Raw genomic sequence first — 23,672 nt, forward strand, 5'->3', positions numbered from 1 at the left:
AAGTAAATTAATGCATTGATAACAAAGTATCACTCTCTGTACCGACACTCGGATACTGACACCAGTATCTAAAAATGTCAGACAGCCGACACCAGCAGTTGGATGCTGTATTTTCTGCTGTTTAAATCTTAGTCCATTCATGTTCTTTGTTATGATAGATAGCGAGAGTCAATGAGAGAATTATGGACACAGGAATAAAGGGCCGTCTCATATTACAATATCTCATTAACCTTATGATGGGCCACAGCCAGAGTTATGGATTATAGATGCCCGACTAAAGGCTGGTCTTGTTTCAGACCAAGCTCACTAAAACATAAGCAGCTCTTAATATTGCTGAAGAATTTTCAATAAATTCCAAATTAGTTATTTTTACGTGTTATCAGGAAGAGGGTGCACACAATAAATGTGTCAGGTTTGCAGACTGGAGCCTCATATCTGTGCTCTGTGAACTGTATGAGATAATGGTGTGAACTAACTCTGAATATTAATGTACAAGTGAAGGTTAACAGAACAAAAACATGACAAACATGTCTTGCATTCACTGCCTCCTCCTGCTTTTTCTGAGTGTCCTAGCTCCAATTACAGTGTGTTGAATATGCAATACTGTATATTTGAGTCTCCAACAATATTCTTGTCGCTCAAATAGAAGCATTGCATGTGAATCTAGTGACTCTGGTGTATTATTGTAGTTGAGTGTGTGGGAATGCTATCAGGTAATTACTACTAACAACTGCCATGAGAGCTGATAGATATGATTCACAGATCCCTGTTTCCGTCTTTCTTTGTTTTAATGCTGAGTAATAGATGGTTTGGGGTTTATTGTGGTGTATTTTTTTTAATTTTTGTTGTTTTTATTCAGCCCACCTGCTCATAAATTTTAATTACCGTAACCACACAGAAGAAGTAGAGATATGTCCATTAAAAGAAGATCTAATGAGAAGATTGTCGATGAAAACAATAACCTTAACTATATCTACCTTGTTTCGCTTCTTACCGTCGTACACATTTCCAGGTGCTTTGTGCAGAGTGTCAGTGAGATGCTGAGCTCTTCTGTGGTGTCCCACATCACTGTGAGTAGCTGCCAGGCCGCTTTGTGAAAGGCAGCTCTGTCCTCCACAATTAGGATCCTCCAGAGATCAGTACAGTCACTTAGCACAATGGCATGATTCAGCATTGTTGTCGCCGGGATTAAAAAAGTACACTCGGACAGATGTCGTTTTTTTAAGTGGTGTTATGGATGTTTTACACAGATGAGGTTCTCTTTACCTCACTTTACCCTCACACAGTCCAGATGTGGAAAATGCCAAGATTGACATTGATTATTATAGAACATCAGGTTATTGACGAAATTAGTTAATCACAATATGTTTGACTAAATACCCAATACTGATTAACGTACATACTGCATGTACCAGTGGTTCCTAACCTGCTGGTTGTGACCCTTCAGGAGGTCTCAAAATATTTAATCAGATAGGGGGGAAAAAATTTCATCTTCTTTATCTTTACTGCCCTTAAATGAAATTTGGTTTGCAGTCTGGTAAGCAAGTGAGTAATACATCAGTTAAAAACAACATATTTTGACTTTTATACTGCTTTTTTCTTGCATAAAAATACTTCAGATCTCTAAAAATCCTTCAGATGAAAGGGAGAATGCAACATCTGAAGAAGAAAAAATAATCACTCCCTGGTTTAACTGAACCTCCCTCATGTCTTCTTCTCTTTGACTATCTAATAAAGCAGAGCCCCACTACACATACTGCTTACTCCCAATCTAACTATTCTATTTTTAGTGTGTATGGACAGGTGTTTCAGATGGACTTTGATGCGCAGCTGGATTAAAAACACTTTGTGGAACCCTGGAAAATATCCTCTATTGTATAGACCTCCAGAAATGTGCTAATCCTCCGCTCCCTTTTTAATCCCATGTAGGCAAAATCAGACAAAGGCAAACTTCTGCTGGAGAATGTGAATCAAAGTTGTCTCAGGAGCTCACCGCATCACGAGGGACTGTCATCATTCCTGCCCGTATTTAACTGTCACCATGAGCCAAAAATAGATGGCTTTATTTGAGTTATGTGAAGGAAAGGACAACTTTTGCGCCGGAGTGGATCAAAAAGTCAAGTGTGTTTCATGTCCCACTACAGTATGCAGCCTAGTTGACCTTGGGCTCTTCCCATGCTGTATCTTTGCTTCTTCACCATGACAAATAAACTCTCCCAGCTGTTTATGTGCCTCATATCTACATGAAAACAGGCTGTTTTATTGCTGCTGTATTTAGATAGCTTTGCGCTACAGGATTTAGCAGACAGCCGCATCAAACAGCCGTAGCTTATATCAAACAGGAGAACTTCACTGCAGGCTAAGTCATTAGTGTTGGCATTTAGCGAGCTCTTCAGCTGATAGGAATGTAAGTGAAATAGTGATTTTGTCATAGCCGGCTCAGAGTGCCTTTGTTTTTCCTAGCTGTTACACACACATAAAAGACGGCTGGATGTGAGACATAACTAATGAGAAAGTCCAGCTGAGTGTCAGCGCTTAATCCACACAGGGAGGTCGTTTTATTTGTCCACCTCAGCAGAGGTTACCAAAGTGAGGTTTGGCCTTAGATTGACTCCATCACTGTTAGGTTTTTTTATTCTTCAGCATTGTTTCATGTTGTTCCAGAGTTAAACTAAACAGTTGCGCAAACTAAACTGTTCAGCACCTGCTCGTGCCAGAGCGGTTTTCTCTGCCGTGTCTGTCTGCATCTTAAAGTGTTCCAATCACTCTTCTCTTCCTCTGAATGCTATTTTTAGCTGCTTTGCTCTGATTATATAATTCATTAAAAAGTAAGATGAGAAATTGTGCCAGGTTGGTGAGAGGTTTAACATAGAAGGTGGGGAAGTGGGGTGAGAATGTGACAGAACGAGGAGGTTGGGTTAAAGGAAGACGGATCAAATCACATCAGGTCTGTCACATCTAACCCACCTCAGCTCTCAGCGTTGTTACACCACCGAGCTTCGTCAAGTCCGTGGTTTCGGTACGTTTTCGATTGCAGATGAGGTGTCACAAGTCAGACAGAAAGATTCATACTGGAAACTTGGAAGGAGGAAGACAAAGAGAGTTATGTGAGTTAAAGTAAAAGTCCACGTTTGTCGTGAGCTGATTTGACTCAGCAGGTTGAGGCTGCCTGGCCTGCGCAGCCTCTCTGGCCTGCTGTCTGAAAGCACGCCAGGATTAGAAATTCTGGAGAGCAGTTGGCAAAACAGGCAGCCTGATTATAATGGAGGGAGCTCCGTCGCAGCATGAAATATGTAGGCCAGGACGAGGCAAGAGGAAGAATTGCCCAATGAATCACTCAGGCCTGCCTGAAACGTGACTGGCGGCTGCTGAAAGGATGGATGGAGCAGGGGGAGGGAGTGACAGCTTTATGCAGCAGGCTGTTGCTCAGCTGTAGAGTGGGAATGCTTGTAGGTGGGGAAGCGGGGAGAAGGGGGGGGGGATTATGTAACAGTGTTACAAACATACAGTATGCTTGGTGATGCGAGGAAACCCCAGATGAATTAGGAAAGGTGAATCTGTCAGTGAATAGTTCAAAGCATGTTGGGAAAATGAACAAGAAGTGTGGAAGATGAAATTCATAGATTCACCTCTACTGATTTATGACTCTATGAACACCCTGGAGGCATGCATGAAGCATGGCTGTGTGTGTTTGAGCATGACTGAGTTAATTGAACCATGTCACCTCGTCAAGCTGCCCCTCTGCTTCCCTATTCAGACCCATTGCGGACTTAATGTGTTCATCTCATCCCAGTGGTTTCCGCTGGGAGCGTGAATCCCTCTACTGCTCGCGGCGCACACACACAAACACACACAAGCACGCAAAATGGCAATGCTAATCAGATGTTTTCTCTCCCGCTCTTTCTCTCTCTCTCTCTCTCTCTCTTTCTCTGTCTCTGTACAGTTTAGCTCTGCATCCGGAGCGTGTGTTGGTGGCCACAGGGCAGGTGGGCAAGGAGCCTTACATCTGTGTGTGGGACTCCTACACTGTGCAAACTGTGTCCATCCTTAAGGATGTGCACACACATGGCATCGCCTGCTTGGCCTTTGACCTCGAGGGACAGGTACAGTTGTGAAACTAATAACCTGAACAGTGCTGGCTTTGTTTAAATCTAAACACACTTTTTTTTTTGTTGTTTTGCACAAAGTATTGGTTTCACAGTGTACAGTCGGGGCTGAAAGCAGCAGTTCAGTTTGGATCACACAGCAGCAACAATCAGAACTCCTCTCAAGAGCTGCAGGCAGGCTTTTGCAGCTCGCCTGCTGGGCTGAGTTTCAGAATGACAAATCTGTGATTACTCCAGCAGTATTAGCTGGACAGCTGCACCCAGACATGCTCTGTTTTTTTACAGGAAAAAGCTGCAATGTTTGGTGCTATTACATCACAGAGTTTGACAAGAACAGGTAATGTTTAGGTGAGAGGAGCCTAAGAACATGGGAAGCCCTAAAAACTCATGTGGAAATAACAAACGATTATTTTCATTATTGATTAATCTGACAAGTATTTTCTGGATTAGTCTGTTAAGCGTTTAATCTATAAAATGTTTAAAAACAATTTCTCCAAGGCTAAAGGGGTCTCTTTAATTTGCTTGTTTTGTCTGACTAAGAGTATAAAATATTAATATATTAAATTAAAAAATAGGAAATCTTCACAATTAAGAATCTGGAGCCATCAACTGTTTGGTGTTTTTACTTGAAAAATGACTGAAATGATAAATTGATGATCAAAATAGTTGCTAAACAACAGAACAATATCCAGACAGTGTCACAACTATAGGACCATGCAACATGTACGTGTTATTTGTTAATCATTATATCACTCAAGCATCTCCAGTTCAGCCTTTCCAAGTTATCTCTTCAGCCAGCTCTCTGCAGACTTGCCACCAGTTAATGTTTACACAGTGCGGCCTCAAACCTAATGTTCATTTGGACTATAGAAATCAATACTGTGCGGAACTACTTTCAGGTTTTTATCTTTGCATGTCTCTCTCTTCCTCCCATAGGAGCTCTCAGAGTGGAGTTATACCTCCTGTATTTTTCAGTAAGAGATAGGGAGATGACCCCGTGCTGTTTTCCTGCTCGGGTAGAGCACTGAGGATTTAGATGGAATGTGACAGTCTTTAAAGCAAGAGGAGGCTCCATCGCTTCTCAGTTTAGCGGCTGTATTTACTCTCCATCTCCCCTTTCCCTGGCTCAGAAAAAGCAAGAGCTGAAGTCAGGACAATACAGAGGAATGCCTGGTGCTATTACCCTGTCCATCTATTAAAGCAATGTCAAAAAAAATGCACTGATGTTTATGACGTCTCCTCTAGACATTTCAGGATGAACTGCAGTTGTGCTGTCTGGTACAAAGAGTATTACTGAGTTTTCTTTTCTCTTTATACTAGTTGTTCTGACTATTGTAGCCAGTTGTCTACTTGCCAGCTGTGGTTGAGGTTACATTTAAGACACAGAAACTTTAATACGGTTACTCATGTCTTGATTAAAATTTTGCCTGCATACATGATTGCACAGAATATCCACATGAGCAGAACTCTAATGAACCCTCAACAAGACTGAGAGTCAACAGCCATGGCAGCAGTTCTGTGAGGCTGTGTTGCTTTGACAGTGACAATGCTAAAATGCAAAAATGCAGATGTTTAGCAGTCATTTTTAATTTTTACTATGTTAACCATTTGAATTTGGTGTTTTATCATGCTAACATTTGCAAATTAGCACTAAGCACAAAGCACAGCTAAATGAAACGCTAATGTCAGTACATTTCATCATAAGGAGGGCATGACTGTGTGTAACAAATTTCACGGCAATCCATCCAATATATGTTGAGACATTTCACTCAAAAACCACAAAAGCGAACCTTGTGGTGGCGCTAGAGGTAAAATCAGAGGATCACCAACATTTAATAAAATTAAATGCATCCTCTGGGGACCAAGACTGTCTGTACAAAATTTAATGAAAATCTGTCAAATAGTGCAATCCCTAGATAAAAAAAAGAACACTTTAGTTGCACTTTTCAACCCCCTCATTCACATGTTTCCACTTGGTTTCATCACGCAGAGCCTCTTTGCTCGTCATTAAAACACAGACTCCTTAAAACAACTTAAAATAGTCCAAATGCCTCACTAGAGGCTTCTATCTGCCAAACATTTATTCAGCAGTGGATCAAAGAGGACATCCCCTGCCATGTAAAGCAAGCTGCAGAGTGGAGATGGATTTCCATAAGAGCTGCTCTCTTCTCTTTTGCTCTACTGCTGCCGCTGCTGCTGCTGCTGCTGCCTACTCACTCAGGCAGCTATAGGAGGCTCCTCCAGCAAAAGCACTCAAATGTGCTCAGTGGAAGTGCCAGGGGCTGGACAACTGTTCTGTTCTGCTCTGCTCTGCTCTGTAGCCGTTATTAGCCTTTTCATTGTGACCTACCATGCTACAGTGGAGGTAGATAAGTTTGCTCGCTGTGATTAGTGCAACAGGGCGGCATCCGTTCAATCTGTGATGCCTTATATGTGACGCCTTTTTTTTTTCTCCCTGTTCTCTTTGCAGTGCTTGGTGTCCGTGGGCTTGGACTCTAAAAACACAATCTGTGTGTGGGACTGGAGGAGAGGGAAGGTTCTGGCAGCAGCTCCCGGTCATACAGACAGGGTAAACACTTTCTTCTTTGCCTGTCTCCGTCACAAGCTCAATATCGACCGCCTCAATTAGCTATAAATGCAGGATGGAGCGCCTGCCCAAAGGGGACATAAACAAGTTAGGCCTGATTGATTGTGAGCTTTCCAGAGCCTGTCTGAGAGGGTGCACAGCTAATGAAAAGGAATTTTAAAAAGATGAAATACAGGCAGCTGTTGTTTTCCAATTCGGCCCACACACATTGTAACACAGCTGATGCAAACACACACACATTTTTCTGTTTTCATTTCCTCTGTTTTTGTATTTTTTTGTCCTTTTGCAACAAATCTGACCATTACAGGTACAGACGTCTGATTAAATTTGAATGCAAATTGAACTATACAAGCAGTAAAGCAAAACATCAAAGTTCAATATGCTAAATCAGTTGTAGCATTTGTGTTTCAATAAGCCAACATTTGATGTATTTTCTCTCCCCACAGATATTTGACATTTCATGGGATTTGTACCAGCCAAGCAAGCTTGTAAGCTGTGGCGTCAAACATATCAAGGTACAGCTGCTTCTTGGTCATTTTACATCCTGTAGATTACAGTCGTCTCTTGAGAGCCGAAGTCCTTGTGCCTCATTTGCATAATATCTGAAAACAGACTCGATTTTTAGAAAGTTTGAAGAATCCGGTGGCTCTGTGCCCTTTTCTTCTCTGCTTCCTATGCTTTATCGCCATGACTGTATCAAAGCCTTAAAATAGATGTATGCAAATTCACTTTATGCCACAGTCCATGGTTATTAGGCACTTAACATAAGTAGGACAGGCAATGACTCACAGTCTCTTCTCTCACATTTGTAGTAATCTCCACTGCAGGGAGGGAAATGTACTCTTTTTATGGGGGACCAAGACTCTGCTACTCAGCTCCCCTCATTCAGCCTTTAAAAACCCTCCACTGTACAAACCACAGCTGCGCTCGCTTCCCTTTTTCAGGCCTATCTCTGTCACTTCTTTTTCACAGAAGAGTGGTGTTCATAAATCTTCAATGAGTTCACGAAGGGTGTCTTCGCCAAGCCCTCCCCTGGGTTATGTAGTAGTGTTCCTTGAGTGGCAAGGCCATTAGGAAATAACAAGGAGTTCAGAACCACAGAGGAAGTTTATTTCCAAAACAGCAGGAGGAGAGATAGGAAATGTGCCCACTGGCCATGCGAGGCTAAACATTGCGGCACGCTTAAATGGTTTGGTGCAGTCGGGAGGTTTAGCCTACTATATGTATTTCCCTAGTGGTGTAACATCTCACTGATGACTCCCTCATCTCAATCCAGCTTGACCTGCCTCCTCTCTTGTAGTAATTCCACCCTGAACTCTTCCCAGTGACACAGAAACCCCCTCCGGCCGCCCCGTCGCACCCAACCCCGCAGTCCCCGCTGAATCCCTCAGTCCTTCTAAACTCCACCTCCTTCTCTTCTCTTTCTCGTCTCTTCTGGTTTCCTGATGCCAAGGCAATCCAGCAATTGTCCCACATAATTCCCCAGCCTTCACCCTGTGGACCATGTGACATCTGCTCCCCCGGCCCTGCGCTCGCTCAGCGATTATAGCACTCAGAGCATCCAGGAGATTTAGCCCCAGTAATCCACTCACTAGCGGGCTGAGGAAAACACAACCTCTGTGACGAGGACCAGGGCTGCTGGCAACACACTCCTCCTCAAGTTGCTCCTCCCAGCTAATCATATAGCCATTTGTGTTTTGATTCGTCTAGGACAACTCCAGTCTTAGCTTGCCCTTCTTTCGCCCACACACACAAACTCCACACCTACAGTATCTGTCTGCTGTTTGACTATTTGCAGATTGCAAGCTGTTTAAAGGATTGTACCACTGGTTTTCCATGGTTTAGCCAATGATTTCCAACCTTTTTGCCTTGTGACTCCTAAAACAAAGCAATATCTACTTGCACATCACAAGTTGCATTATTTACTTTATGTGTAGAGGCCTGAAGAAGTAAAATCATCCAATAATTCACTAGAAAATTGACACACATCAGAGAATAAGTCTGAAAAAAATCAGTTCCTGTTCTGTTAATCATCCTGTAACAACTCAGATTCATCTTGACATCTCTTGTGTTGGTCTAGACTCCAAGACTGAGAGGCCATTTACTACAAATCCTGTACACTTTAAATCACAGCTAACCATTTTACTTTTTGCATTTTGCTGTGTTTTAGATGTTTGAATATATTTTTTCTACAGTTCCCATCCATTGGTTTTGACTCAAATAAACTATAGTGTAGTATAGTGTCTTAGGTACGAAGAACACATCACCGAGTGCAACAGTGAGGTTCATTTGTAATAGTTTTTGGAAAGTGGAGGTCTATGGTACAGAGGAAGAAGATATATCAGGCTCAGGTTTTGGTGTTTTCTGTGAATTTATGGAGAAAAATAAGAAAAAATTACATTACCTCACAACAGTAGTGTAACACTGACAAAAGACAATGTTCATGGTGATGGATTACACAACTCTAGCTATTTTCAAGAGTCTGCCAATAGATTTTTACACAATACAGAATTTAATGAAAATCCAAAACTGTACGCATGCATGTGAAAATGGTCATCAAAATGTTAAGTATACATGATATGTGGGTAAAATTGCCACAGAGGTGCACTTGAGCTTGACTCTGTGCGGATGGATGACAGCAGCTTTGAGAAAATCAGCTTCCAGCAACGCTGACAGCCAGACATCCAAGAGAGTTGACCTCTCTTAGCGTAGCAGTTAACGCTCTGACACCACTCCAGGTCACTGTAGTCTGACGGAGGGGGATATTATTAGTGAGGTGAAGAGGGTTGCTGATGAGTTACAGCCCTCTGCGTTAATTATATTTAAAAGGTTTTTCCTTGGAGTGGCTGTAGAGGTAACTGAGCTAATGACACACCACTAATCCTGTGTTAAGAGGAGCAGCTTCCACTATGCCAGGGGTTATTTGGAGAATGTTTTGTGTTATTCATAGAAAGCCACAATGTTTACCAGGTTATGAATCCGACTCAAAGAAGTCACATTTCCACCTTTCCACTGTGCGCTCCCTCTCCCTCTGTGCCTTTCTCTGCTACCCCTGGCCTCATCATAAACCCCTCCAGCCTCCCGTCTCCTCTCAGTAATTCAGCAGTGAGGGGATTAGCTGGCGCCCATGTCTCACTGCCTTATCAGTTGTGGGCAGGGAGGGCTGTGCAGTCACGCCGCATCCATCCCCACTGCCTCCGCAACAGGCTAGGCCTCAATTAAAGCCCCCTCATCGCCTTCCTAACCAACCCTTACACATACCAACAGCCTCAACACTATTCTGCATGCATACATTACATACTTGCCCAGATTACTCACCCACCTGTGATCTTGACTACTTAACCCTCAGTCTCGACCCCACACCTAAGCTCACGTGCATGCAAATGCTCACACAAATCTCAGTTAGGGGTTCAGGATAAGGAAAATCCTGCCCTGCTGAGGTGCGCACAAGCCTTAGATATTTGATGGCAGGCTGTATCCGAGCCTGTGATGCCTGTCTCTGATAATCGATCCCTCCTGTTAACACACAGCAGCCCTATCAGGCAGGAGGATAGGTGTTAGTGAGGGTGTGACAGGCTGTTGCTGTCCAGGAGCTCATTTTTGCATTAGGCGACTGTCTATCAAGCCTCTCCAGATCAACTTAAACAGCACATCACCATCATTTGCCAACAAATTTTTCTAAGCAATATCATCCTGGTTCAAGGTTTTAGTGTTTAGTAACATGGAAGAAAATCCTCCTTTAGGTAGAGCAGAAAAGGGGCTGGCATTCTGTCATTTCCCTGCCGTTTGCCCGGTGATGAGTGTGTCTCGGTTTCACGTGCTGACGGCCGTGTCTCAGCATTCGAGACGCCCTCCGTGAGCCTTCTCCCTGTGATCTCATCTTCTTGCAGACAGAGCGTCTCTTTTTTCGTTCTCTCCTCCTTTGTTTGATGGATGCAGTCCTCAGACGAGGCTGTGCCTGTGCATCCCAATGACCTTGTTCATAAATAATGAGCCTGCGAGTATGCATGTGTGCATCTGTGTCTGTGCATGCTGATCAGGTGGGTACAGCACTGACCGCCAGCAAGAGTTCCCAGTATCACATGTGGAGGGGGCGGGGGCGTTTGAATTTGACTTTGCTTTCTTTCGAGGTGGCCATATCTGTGTGTGTGTATGTGTCAAACCATACATGACTGATTTTCACTCTGTTGCATCCAAATACTCCATAATTGTCCATTTGCTCTTTCAGGACAGGATTACACAGGGGATTATTAGCTACCATACTCTTTCACTCTTCTGTTTGTGTTTTCAGTTTTGGAGCTTATGCGGTAATGCTCTCACACCCAAACGTGGCATTTTTGGCAAAACGGGGGACCTTCAAACCATCCTATGCCTTGCCTGCGCCAAGGACGAGGTCACATATTCAGGTGCCTTGAATGGTGACATCTACGTGTGGAAAGGGATCAACCTGATGAGGACGGTGCAAGGAGCTCATGGGGTACGTTTATAAGATTGGAATTTGTTGTTCCTTGTGGCTCAGGCTGCTTTTCCATACCGAACCTGCTGCAGAAGGATGGCAGTGAAGGCATCAAGTAAAGTTAGGGATCGAAGCCGTGCATGCTGGCTTCATTTGATTCTGCTCAGTAGAAAAGGATCAGTCTTTTGCTACACAGGATTAAATGATATCTATGGGATCAACAGCTGGGTTAGGGGATGGGTGGATGGGGGAGGGGATAATAACTACAGTACATGTTCATTCCTGCTTTTTGTACCACTAAATGTCTCACTGGGGCTTCACTGGTGCCTCCCTGTGTATACAGTAACACTAATGGGGCCGAATGGGGCCATCAGTGGAGCTTTCCTATAATCATTTTTAGAAAAATTATACCTCCCGTCACCTAATTTTATGCTATCTTGAGGCTAGAGTAGCAGGTTTGTAATTGTGAAAGCCTTGTTAAACAAATGCCTGGCCGAGCAGCAGCACTATGCGGTCAGTAGCTGGGGCCGGTTCTGTCGTTGCTCATTTATTGTACAGATCCTCACTGACAGCCTGTCATTTCCTCCAGTCAGGGATTTTCAGCATGAATGCCTGTGAAGAGGGTTTCGCCACTGGGGGCCGAGACGGCTGCGTCCGGCTGTGGGATCTCAACTTCAAACCAATTACTGTCATTGATCTCAGGGAAACAGACCAAGGATATAAAGGTGATGTCAAAGCGCCTCCTTTCTCCTTTAATCTGAGTACAGAAAGGTTGCAGGCCAAATTTTGGTTGCCTGAGGCACTGGCCAAAAATTGTGTAAATCTACAGAAAAAACATCCTGTAAGACGAAGTTTCTATTCTCCTTACTAACATTTTCTTTCTTGTTCTCTATTTTCTCTATCTCCTTTATTTGTTATCTTGGACCTAACAGTAGCTAGAGGTGAAAATAGCCGAGGTGGGTAATGCCATTGAGGGCGGAGTGAACAACCATGTCAGTCTGTTTGTAGCAGTCCCTACATTGTTCTGCTGTTCCTCTTGTTGTTAGTAAGTCCAAGTTGTTGCAGTTTTGCGCCGTATACAGATGTCATGTTCACATATGTATACAGCACATGCACTCCTCCATCCTTTTTTCGCTGTATTACCCAGAGTCAGTCGCAAATCAGCTTGAAAACATGTATTGTCATTGTATTCTTGTTCAAATCTCCGTCCTAGGTAGCCTGCAGATGGCTATTTACACCTCCTGTCTTTATTATCCCTGTCGTGTCTCTTATAATGACTTTGTATAAGCGTTGGCAAATGTCTGTCCGCTTTTGTCTTTGTATGTTTTTTTTTTCTTTATTGTTTTGCCTGATTTTTAATGTGTGTGTTTGTTTTGATAGGGTTGTCTGTGCGCAGCGTGTGTTGGCGGGGAGATCACATCCTGGTGGGCACGCAGGACAGTGAGATCTTTGAGGTGGTCGTCCATGACCGCAACAAGCCTTTCCTCATCATGCAGGGTCACTGTGAGGGCGAGCTGTGGGCGCTGGCCGTGCACCCCACCAAGCCTCTGGCCATGACGGGCAGTGACGACCGTTCAGTCAGGTGAAGCTTCAGTTGCAACCAGAGAGAAGTTTTGGAGAAAAAGATCCAATATCTGAATACGCTTTTGTAAAAGTAAAGTTATTGACAGCTGTGTTGGTACATAATCTGTTATCATGAAGATGGTTAGTTGTTTAGAACAGGATTCTTAAAGATTTTTGTCTTTTCTTAGTTACTTGTAGTAATATCAAAGAACATTTTACCCCATTTATTTATATCAGCAAGTGTTGTACACTCCCGCTGATATTTTTCTGGTGAAGGTCTTCTTGGACTACTCACTTTGTTTTCTTCTTCGTCCACCTCCTTTTTCTGTGGTTTTATTACAAAAAAAAATCACAATAATATTAAAGCAGATGTAAATGTCAGAATGTGGTCATGAACCAAATACATATCAGGACCAGATACTGCAAACATCATTTTGTACGTTGGGACTATTTTTGTGAGTGCATCACTGCTGTGGTTGTTTTACTCTGTGTAATCTCATCACTGCTTTGCCTCTTCATTTATCCTCTTCCTCTTTGTATAAAGGATATGGAGCCTCATAGATCATGCACTGATAGCTCGCTGTAACATGGAGGAGCCCATCCGCTGTGCAGCCGTAAGCACTGACGGTATTCATTTGGCGCTGGGAATGAAGGATGGTTCATTTACCGTTCTCAGAGTCAGGTGGGTACACAATTGAAAGAGGCGACTGTGAAATTTTAAATGTAATATAAAAGGCGTCATCATTTTACACGTGTCCACTTTAGCTCTTTATTCAAGCTAGATTCATCTGCTTCCCTCCAGAGATATGACAGAGGTGGTCCACATCAAGGACAGGAAGGAGGCTATCCATGAGCTGAAGTATTCCCCCGATGGGGCCCACTTGGCTGTCGGCTCCAATGATAACTCAGTAGACATCTACGGCGTGGTGCAGAGATACAAGAAAGTGGGCGAGTGCATCGGCTCCAACAGCTTCATCACACACATGGACTGGTCCACAGACAGCAAGCACCTGCAGACAAATGATGGCAGCGGCAGGAGGCTTTTCTATAGGATGCCAAGTAAGCACAAGATTGTCAAGGGACTAATTACTTTTGTACCACAGCTAGTATAGCCATATGGAACATGTTTAACGTAAAATACTAGCTGTCAAAAAGCCAAAAAGAGCATTGTTGCTTTGATGTAATATTGCCCCAGAGCTGCTTTGTGAGAAAAAATGTGTCTGTCTTTCATTGAGGTGGGAAGGAGGTGACCAACAGGGAGGAACTGAAGCTGGTACAGTGGGCTTCATGGACGTGTGTGTTGGGCCCTGAAGTTAATGGAATATGGCCCAAATACTCAGATATCAATGATATCAACTCTGTGGACGCCAACTTTAACAATCAAGTCTTAGTAACAGCCGACGACTATGGATTAGTCAAACTTTTACGATATCCATGTGTAAAAAAAGGTAAAAAGAGAACCCATTAATTAATATTTAAGTAGAGTCATGTACAGAAATTTTGATATTACTGATGTTTCCTCTTGATTTTAGGTGCAAAATTTAAGAAGTATTTAGGTCATTCAGCCCATATAACCAATGCTAGATGGTCACACGACTACCAGTGGGTCATAACTATCGGTGGGGCTGATCATTCAGTGTTCCAGTGGAAGTTTGTTCCTGAGAGAAAGTCTAAAGAAGCTCTGCATATAGCTCCACAAGGTGAGATGACACCCTTCCCCAGTCACTATTTATATCACTGTTTAACCATAAAGTGGGAATTTTTTTTCTCAAAAATGTTCAATTTTACCTTCTCTTGAATCTATTTAGGAATATCACACTGTTGCATTTTAATGTAGCTTTGGGGTGGAGACTTGGTGACTTCCATTACTGATATTACTTATTTCACAAAATCAGTGGTTCCTGCCAACACAACAATATCTAATTAGATTAAGTGCTGGACTCTGATGGAAATTTTGATCTCAACTCAATCTCCTACTCAAATATTGCAGAAAGTGCAGGGAATTTCTCTTAAAGAAATAGTTTATAGACAATAGACAATTTGGGAAATACGCTTATTTGATTTCTTACTGAGGGTTACTGAGGTTTTGCATATTTCTTGAACTTTGGACAGAGCCAGGTCCCTTGCTTGCTTCCAGTCTTTATGCTAAGCTAAGTAAATCACTTCCTGGCTCTGGCTGCATACTTTAAGGACTGGTTTGACATCTTGATAAATGTGCTTTGCTTTCTTACTTAGAATTAGATGAGAAGATTGGTTGCCTGTCAACTGCTCCCAGCCAAGAAAACCTCATAAAAATGACAAACTCCTGTTTTTACACTTTGGATTTTGTACATTATAAACTAACGAGATATAACAAGTTAATTAGTGGGCATTAGGGATGCTGGTAGGTGGATTTTGTTTACAATGAACACAGCCAGACTAGCTGTTTCCCCCTGTTTCTAGTCTTCTTTTTGTTAAGCTAAGCTAACCTACTGCTAGCTGCAGCTACACATGTACTTACAGACCTTAGAGTGGTAATGATCTTATTATCTCAGCAAAAAAGTAGGACTATTTCTGTTCACTTCAACAGTAAGTGCAGTAATGTGAACCCATTTGCAGAATAACATGTCACAGCACATTTCTCAGATACCTGTTAAGGGTTGCATGAATTTAAGTTGCTGTTATATAATTTGCACCCATACTGCTCCCACTAGCCTCATGAACGTGATGTGCTAAACTGCAAGAGAGTAATGTAGTAGATTGTTCCCTTCCCGTACTTTTCATCATTTTCATTTTTCATGAACTATAATTTCTATAAAGCTCTGCAAAGGAACAGCCATCACATTAATTAAGACAAATCCAATAAAAGTAAATGAAGCTTTGGAAAGTATAATTGCATTGTCATTCCCAAGTCATATTTTTTCCCAAAGACAGAGCGCAGCTGTGCTGTCTGAAATTAAAGCACTATCCTATCCTTTTAATTTTCCTAATGGATCTTGTGAGTAGCTGCCCTTAGCTGCCAGTTCCGCTTATTGCCTTGTCTTGGCACAGCTTAACTGTGCTGCATCAGCATTTTTATACATTTGTCTTGAGTGATGTCACTGCGAAGCACGACTGCTTGATAAATAGGAGATGTCACAGTATTATTACATGATCGACCCTCACTCCTACTGAAACAGAGTGCAGAGTTTTTTGTCCTGTGTGTGTATGTGTGTGTTTAGTGGGATATTTGATTTAGAAGCATGAGAGGATTTCACTGGCTGATGCAACCTTGTTTCTGCCTGCAGAGACCTTGGCAGACTCCAACAGTGAAGAGTCAGACTCTGACCAGTCAGACGTACCTGAGATGGACTCAGAAATTGAGCAGGAGACACAGCTCACGTATCGACGACAGGTTTGCAATGAAATCAAAAATAAACACGTCTCCCTGGAAATCATAAGAATTTTTTAAAACATAGAAAGCACTCACTTTTCCTACATGCATGCAGGTTTATAAAGAAGATCTACCTCAGCTCAAAGAGCAGTCAAAAGAGAAGCATCGAGCGACAGCGATGAAGAAGAGAGAGAGAGCACCAGGGAGTGGGGTGAAGCTGCACTTCATTCATGGGTGAGCTCACTCTTTGTAAGATGAATTTCAAGTAGCCAAGCCTCTTTTTATATAGAGGCTAAATAAAGCCCTTCATATTGTCTTTTCTCCAAAAAAATGAAACTATTTATTTTTCTTTTGGTTGCAGTTACAGGGGCTATGATTGCAGGAGTAATCTGTTCTACACCCAGACCGGGGAGATAGTCTACCATGTAGCTGCTGTTGGGGTTGTATACAACAGACAGCAGAATACCCAGCGTTTCTACATGGGCCATGATGATGACATCCTCTGTCTGGCTATTCACCCCCTCAAGGACTTCGTAGCAACAGGCCAGGTAGATGCCAACCCTCCTAACATAAAATATACAACATATTTTGTGGTTTATGGACCTTCAGAGATGTGTGTATTTTTATCAGCCTAAAAATTCAAATGGAAATGAGGAGACTGTGTACACACTTTGAATGTTTTTTGTCTGTTCAGGTTGGCAGAGATTCCTCTATCCACATATGGGACACAGAGACGTTGAAACCAATGTCCGTGTTGAAGGGTTCCCACCAGCTTGGAGTGTGCGCTCTGGACTTTTCAGGTAACACCCAGTACTGTTTTAACTGGGTGCTTTTAGCTCACAGATTCAACAGAACATACTTTTTAGGTTCACACATGCTTCCAGACATCATGCTTTCATTTGGGAACAAAAAACCTCTTTCACACATAAAAGAAATGGGCAAATTCACAAGACACACGATTTACAAGCAACACTGAAAACCATGGGTGTAAATTTGGGTATGGATGGTAAGGACATGTCCCTACCAATATCAAGGTGTTGCTGGATTGTCTCTACCAATATTTTTTACCAATCTCAAAGAAACTAGCTACTCTAACTCCATGTAATATTAATGGTGAGATATCTGCAGAGTTGCCAGGTTTGTGTGTTTTCTGCAAAAAAGTGTGCTAGCAGCAGTAGTGGAGTCAGTGAATCTGAAGCGAAAACGACTTCACTGGACAAAACTAAGATCATTTGGTATTATATTTAGTTTTAGGTGTTAGGTGTTGTTAGTTAATTTGTGATTGTTGCTGAGACATGCTGTTTAATTCAACAACTTTATTACTGTACTGAAAATTCCTCTCAAAAGCAAATTAAGACATCTGGTCCTTCTTAAAGAAGAACCAGTTGAGCTTAGTTAATAAGAATGTCCTGTAATCAATCCAAACATTAATCTTTGAAATCAGTGGGAGAAATATTTACTATGTAATGACATCTCTCCCCTTTTCCATGGGTGGATGAACAGCAGTGTCATTAGGACATGAACATTATTTATAAGCTAAATTAGCCACAGCTTGTACAACTGATTTGTTTGTGACTGTCAGGTATTATTTTATTATGAAAATCCTGTCAGCAGCAGCCTGAGCAGCACAGAGACACACAGACAGGTGAGCTGCGGTCTCTCAGGTGAGCTCTGATGTCACTGACGGATCTAGCCAAAAGTTCAGGAGTTCAATGAAAAACAATACAAATAGAAGTTTTGATATGATTTAAAAATAGGTTTGAGCATCGCTGTGGCATGTAACATATTATTTTTAAATATTAATTTTGGTCTCAGATTTATAGTTAAGTCGCTCATCAATAAAATAACATGTAAAAATCAGAGAAACAAACCTGTTACTAGTGCCTATGAAAGAGAAAAGAGTGATAGAGAGCAAGTACACATACACAATTATTTCAGCCATCCAACAAAAAATGCCCCTACCACAGTTAGATCCAAACCTACGCCCTTGTTTTCTGCTGTCTTTTAGTCGCAGCAGTCTGACAGCATGAAGGTAGAGCTGTTTATCTTGCTTCCTATAATTGGCTCCAGACAAAGGCAGCTCGGTGATCTGTATGTCAGGGTCTGTGAATCACCTGACGTAGATCAAACCCACCAGGCTTCTTTCATGTTGCTAACAAGGGCCAAACTGCACTGAACCAAAGCCAGAGCTGGCTCTGTCTGAGCTGCACTGAATGGTTTTGTTTTCCCTTCGCAGCGGATGGCAAACGGTTGGCCTCGGTGGGCCTGGATGACAATCACACCATCGTGCTGTGGGACTGGAGGAAGGGGGAGAAGCTTTCTGCCATGCGGTGAGTGCAGTTGCATGACAGTGTTTACACGGCTCCAGGTCGGCCTTTCAGCACACAGCAGCTGCTGTCCCCCACATCCGGAAACAGAAACTCAAGCTTTGACAAACCTTCCTGTTAATTCTAAACATCATTTGAGCCCCTCTTCTTTAAATATGGACATTTATAGATGAGGGTTAAATTGGAGCCACTTTACTGTGCAGCTCTGGTGACTGATGGAGGAGAGGAAGGAAAGGGAATTACCTTTTAGATTACAAGGCTGTTCCACTGCAACACTTGAGCCTGTCATGGTCTGAATGGTTAGAGTGGGAGTGTGCCCCAAGGCTCCAACTGTAGATCTATAATTAAAGAGAGGTACTTTTAATTTACATCTACCAGGAGCTTATCCTGGTGTGGTTCCGAGGTACAAATCAATACATAAAAGAAATGGATTGTAAAAATCAAGCAGTTATAGATGAATAAACAAAAAGTGGTAACAGAGAATTACACACATCTTATGTGTTTGTCCTGATGGCTGAAACAAATTGGACCATAAAAATCTAAAAGTTACATCTTAAAGGTGCATAAAAGATAAAGGAAGACTTACTCTTGCTCTGTTTGTCCAAGACAACATAATCCTGAATACAAACTACAGCAGACAATGATGCAAATGATCGCTGTGTACATAGGATGGAAAGGATACTTGTGACCAGATATGGGGCACACACACCAGGCTGGTTTACTTGATGCAAGTGACATTACCAGACCTGCATTATGAATTGCTGCAAAGCATGAGAGGTGTTAATTTGTTAGGAACATAAGATTTTCAATTTTACAGCAGGTAAAATGATATAACCTGGAAACAAGGAGGATGCAAGTATATAACTGGAAAACATCCGCATCCTAAAATATCTTTGCTTTTGCTTTGTTGCTCGTCCTACTTGATGTTCATATTTAGTATCTACTCCATTGAAATTCCCCCTGGCTAGTTGGGAGCAGTGCATGCTGGTTGCTCTCCTGCGTGTTGTGTGCCAGGCTCTCGCTGCAGCTCAGAGACAGCTTGGAGCTGCACTAATCTCCTTTGCAGACCCTGGTGGGCAGTGCAGTGAGGCGAGCAGAGGGAAATGGGGCCTGACAGAGCCTGGCTTGTACACTGCGCTGCCTTCGTCTTCAGCTGGGAGAGGAGGGGTGGGTGCGAGAGGGAGAGGCTGAAAGAGGGTGTAGGGTGGGAGATAAGGCGAGGAAATGCTAAGCTAGTGTGAGAGACAAAAAGGGAGGAGAGGTGCGTAATGTTTCTTGAGCTCCAATGAGGCTCAGTGATGCAACAGCACAAAGGGCAACAGTTATAGGTACAGTCGATCGCTTCAAACAGGAACTGCCACTTCTCCTTAATGTTAATATTATGTGAAGCAATCAGCAGACAACATAAAGAAACAGTTACAGTAACTTTTGTTTTCAAGTGTCTTTGTGGTGCTTGAGTAAAAACAGACAGTGGCTGTGTCCACCTTTATTATTTTAGATTATTATTAGTTTTCAGCTCATAACACTGACAATCCTGAATTAAAACTGATACTTCAATAGGATCCAGTCCAAGAAATGCAGGCTCACATTTTCAGGCTCAGTTACAGTCATTTTTTATTGTGTTTTTCAAGTAAAACACAGAAAACACAGCTCTCTAAAATACTACAATATATTAGACAATATACTGCACATGATGGTGATACACATCACAGAAAAGGATTTAACCCATTAAAAAGAAATGGGTAAATAAATACAAATAAAAGAGAATAAATATATAATAAAATACATAATATTATTTTCAATGTAAAGAGAGAAGGAAGAAAAATATCCCTAAGACTTGGAATAGGAAGTAGTTAGTAGTAAGTAAATAATAGTTAAGATCCAGATTTGTTTTGAGCGTTTCACACATCAAAAAAACCAATTAATCCTCTAAGTTCTGTCATGTCAGTGGAATATAGACTGGTCAGTTTCAGCCACTTAATTCGGTTACCAGTTTGAATTTTTGGCAAACATAAATTACATGTATAGCATGTAGTGTCTATGAGATCTATCTATTTAATAGAACTGAGACAGTGCAAACAGTTAAGCTTGAATATGGTTGTAATCACACAGAAAAAGATATTTCTGCATTTCTTTCCACAATCAACGTCCTCATCGTAGGCTGCTTTATGTACTTTAAACTGTTACAGCCATTCTCTTCATATTTCAAGTTCAAGTTTGTCATTCCACCTCTAAAAGATACATATGAAAAGAAATGTGGTTTCTCTCAGGGCCAGTGAGATGGTGGGTGGTTCAAAAAAATGAACAAAATGAATGGTTTTGTCCATGCTTATTTTGTTTTTCAGGGGAAGCAAGGACAAAATATTTGTTGTCAAAATAAATCCCTACCTGCCTGACAAGCTCATCACAGCCGGCGTGAAACATATGAAGTTTTGGCATAAAGCTGGTAAGACCCACAGGCTTTTTTTTTTTTAGCAACTCTAACAAGCAGAACTCTGACTCCCCTGCAACAAATCTTACTGTAAGCTGACTGTCCGCTTCTCTTTCAGGTGGTGGTCTAATTGGGCGCAAGGGGAACATGGGGAAGACAGAGACTATGATGTGTGCTGTGTACGGCTGGTCAGAGGAGATGGTGTTTTCGGGCACATGCACGGGTGACATTTGCATCTGGAGGGACATGTTCCTGATGAAGACTGTCAAAGCTCATGACGGCCCTGTTTTCAGTGTGCACGCTCTGGAAAAGGTACCTCAGGGCAAAGTGTTCTTTTACTGTCCAGTGAGAAACTTTTTTAATGTGTAATAAAGTATCTGAATTCCCATTTCCCTTTTTTATCTGTAACTGTGGAGGTGTAAATTATGTAATATTCAAATCTGAAGTATTTTTTTCTATCTGTCTACTTTATAGTTCAGCTTCCTCCTTTCATAGTGGCTAGTGTGTAAGATAAAATGTGCTGTGTTAGTGACATGATCAGTCTAGTCAGCAGAGCTTTAAATGTGCCAATATACTTTATTGTCCCTGTAGGGATTTGTGACCGGAGGGAAGGATGGTATAGTCGCTCTGTGGGACGACACATTTGAGAGATGCCTCAAGACCTACGCCATCAAAAGAGCAGTCCTAGCTCCAGGCTCTAAAGGTAAAATGATCATCTTGCTCTCGATTGTCCTCCACTGTCCTTGGATCAGTCGTATGCTGCCAGAGATATAATACAACCATCTAATGCAAATCCATTTAAAACATTCAATGCTTTTAGCTGAAATGAAAATCACCTCCTGTGTCCTGGTTCAAGCTAAGGTCTCTGGCTTCATGCTGTGCTGTAATTCATCAACTCTGTAGGGTTGCTGTTGGAGGACAACCCATCCATACGTGCCATATCTCTGGGCCACGGCCACATCCTAGTGGGGACCAAGAATGGAGAGATCTTAGAGGTGGACAAGAGCGGCCCCATCACTCTGCTGGTCCAGGTAAGATAACAATAATTATAACTCTCGAAACCTGCCACATATCTAATAATAAAATTCATCAGATGCCACCTGTGCTTGACCTACTCAGGCAGAGCAGTCAGAGCAAGATTTTTTTGTATAATATGACGTGTTGGAGTCTGCAAGGTGACAGGTGTGGTGTGGATGTAGTTTTTCAAACTTGGTGAAGTTAGTCTTTTCTGCCTTTTTTTGTCAAAGTTTCATTTTGTTGCATGGTAATGCAGTTGCAGGATTATTGTGACGTTTTCTTTGTGGTGTGTTCACGGGCACTCCAACATCCAGGATTTGAGAGTTAGCAAATATAGACTCTGTAAAAATGGTAATGATGAAAATAATAGGGGACTCTCTTATTTCTGAAGTTGGAGCCTCCTTTAATGCACCACCAACAAGATGAGTAAATACTGTATTACTTATCTAAATCAAGTTTCACGTCAGTGTGAGATGATTTTCATTATTGTGCTTAAATGAATGGAAATCAGTGGAAACCAGTATATATTATATTATCAGTTATACTTGATAAAGTGGGATTTTTAGTGTCAAGGATAGTGAGCTTAAGGACTGATGTCATGTTCCTCTTTCTGTATTTTGAAGATATGCATAAAGGTTTGTATAAAAGTGATATTTACCTCCTGAAGATCCTCATGCAAATGAAAAAAAAACTATTACCAAATGCTGGTTTCATAAAAACCTTCCTTCACTGGGCCTTCATAGACACTGTGAAACTAACTTTTCATGGAAAAGATGACTTACACACTTTGACTAAGGAAAAACAAGGGTGAAAAGTACAACCCCATCTTAGTTCCCCTGTCCTTGTTTTGCATCTCATGCTGTTTGTTGAATGTAAACTGTTTAAAAAATAAAGGTAAAAAAATATATGTTATGCTTTGTAAAAAGGTCAGCATTAATGGATGCTAATCCAGTGAAGTCACGACAGTTTTATTTATATAGCACCAAATCACAAGAGAAGTTATTTCAGGGCATTTTTCACATAGAGCAGGTCTAGACCATACTCTTCAATTTACAGAGACCCAACGACAGCAGCAAGGAAAAACTCCCCTTTAACGAGAAGAAACCTTCAGCAGAACCAGGCTGGATTGAGAGAGAATGAGAGGGGAGAGGGGAGAGGGGAGAGGGGAGAGAGACACAGTGAAGCACAGCAACAACAGTAATAACAATAACAACAATAATAATAATAGAAATATGACTAATAATAATAGCAGCAGTGGTGTGTGTTAAACTGGACCATGGGGAGAGCTGAAGGTCTCCTGCGAGATGAGAAAGCACAAAACGGCGAAGATGCCAAGTTAGTAACATGCATTAATGGTACATGAATGTGTACAGATGGAGAGGGGGAGGTGGAGAGAGGAGCTCAGTGCTCAAAGTCTGTGGTTAATAGGCTAAAACATACAAACCTGCATAGCCCTCCAGTGTGATTATACCTCTACTACTGTCTACAGTATTTTTAAATCCACAGATTCACCAGGGAGATGGCCATAAAGGGAGATGAATTAACGGTGATGAATTACTGCCACTGAATGGTAGATTGTTAATTTCGTTAAGTGGTACTGCAGTGTCTCCGCGGTTCCCCTGAATGTAGGCAAACAGAACGGATGTTATTGATTATCCTTTTTCAAAGCTTTAATATATACGTACAAGCACGTTTTGATGGATGAGGTCAATTGATGAGGGAAGAGAAAGGTTGTCCTCTATTATCTGTTATATAGGTAACAGGATAACAATGAAAACTGGTACTGGTACCTATGGAGAAGAAATAGGAGAATTATGATATGATGCATTCATG

The 23,672-nt window shown here is 41.9% G+C and overlaps 1 protein-coding gene across 6 annotated transcripts in view; it reads left to right on the forward strand.

Annotated features, from left to right (window-relative positions):
• The window catches only part of eml5 (EMAP like 5), a 42,327-nt gene that overhangs the window by 3,563 nt on the left and 15,092 nt on the right, over window positions 1–23,672 (forward strand). For all 6 annotated transcript variants that reach the window (XR_006407351.1, XR_006407352.1, XR_006407353.1 and 3 more), the window contains exons 2-20: window positions 3,944–4,103; window positions 6,577–6,675; window positions 7,140–7,208; window positions 10,985–11,170; window positions 11,739–11,874; window positions 12,530–12,731; window positions 13,257–13,394; window positions 13,515–13,771; window positions 13,948–14,160; window positions 14,245–14,412; window positions 15,979–16,085; window positions 16,180–16,298; window positions 16,426–16,612; window positions 16,759–16,864; window positions 18,301–18,394; window positions 20,737–20,837; window positions 20,941–21,134; window positions 21,414–21,525; window positions 21,726–21,853. Coding sequence is in view for 3 of the 6 variants with exons in the window: in XM_044374777.1 (XP_044230712.1) it covers window positions 3,944–4,103; window positions 6,577–6,675; window positions 7,140–7,208; window positions 10,985–11,170; window positions 11,739–11,874; window positions 12,530–12,731; window positions 13,257–13,394; window positions 13,515–13,771; window positions 13,948–14,160; window positions 14,245–14,412; window positions 15,979–16,085; window positions 16,180–16,298; window positions 16,426–16,612; window positions 16,759–16,864; window positions 18,301–18,394; window positions 20,737–20,837; window positions 20,941–21,134; window positions 21,414–21,525; window positions 21,726–21,853 (2,776 nt within the window). In the remaining 3 variants the exon portion in view is untranslated. The remainder of the gene's footprint in view (window positions 1–3,943; window positions 4,104–6,576; window positions 6,676–7,139; window positions 7,209–10,984; window positions 11,171–11,738; window positions 11,875–12,529; window positions 12,732–13,256; window positions 13,395–13,514; window positions 13,772–13,947; window positions 14,161–14,244; window positions 14,413–15,978; window positions 16,086–16,179; window positions 16,299–16,425; window positions 16,613–16,758; window positions 16,865–18,300; window positions 18,395–20,736; window positions 20,838–20,940; window positions 21,135–21,413; window positions 21,526–21,725; window positions 21,854–23,672) is intronic.

This window comes from Thunnus albacares, chromosome 15 (genome assembly GCF_914725855.1).
Source record: "Thunnus albacares chromosome 15, fThuAlb1.1, whole genome shotgun sequence".
Classification (NCBI taxonomy): Eukaryota; Metazoa; Chordata; class Actinopteri; order Scombriformes; family Scombridae; genus Thunnus; species Thunnus albacares.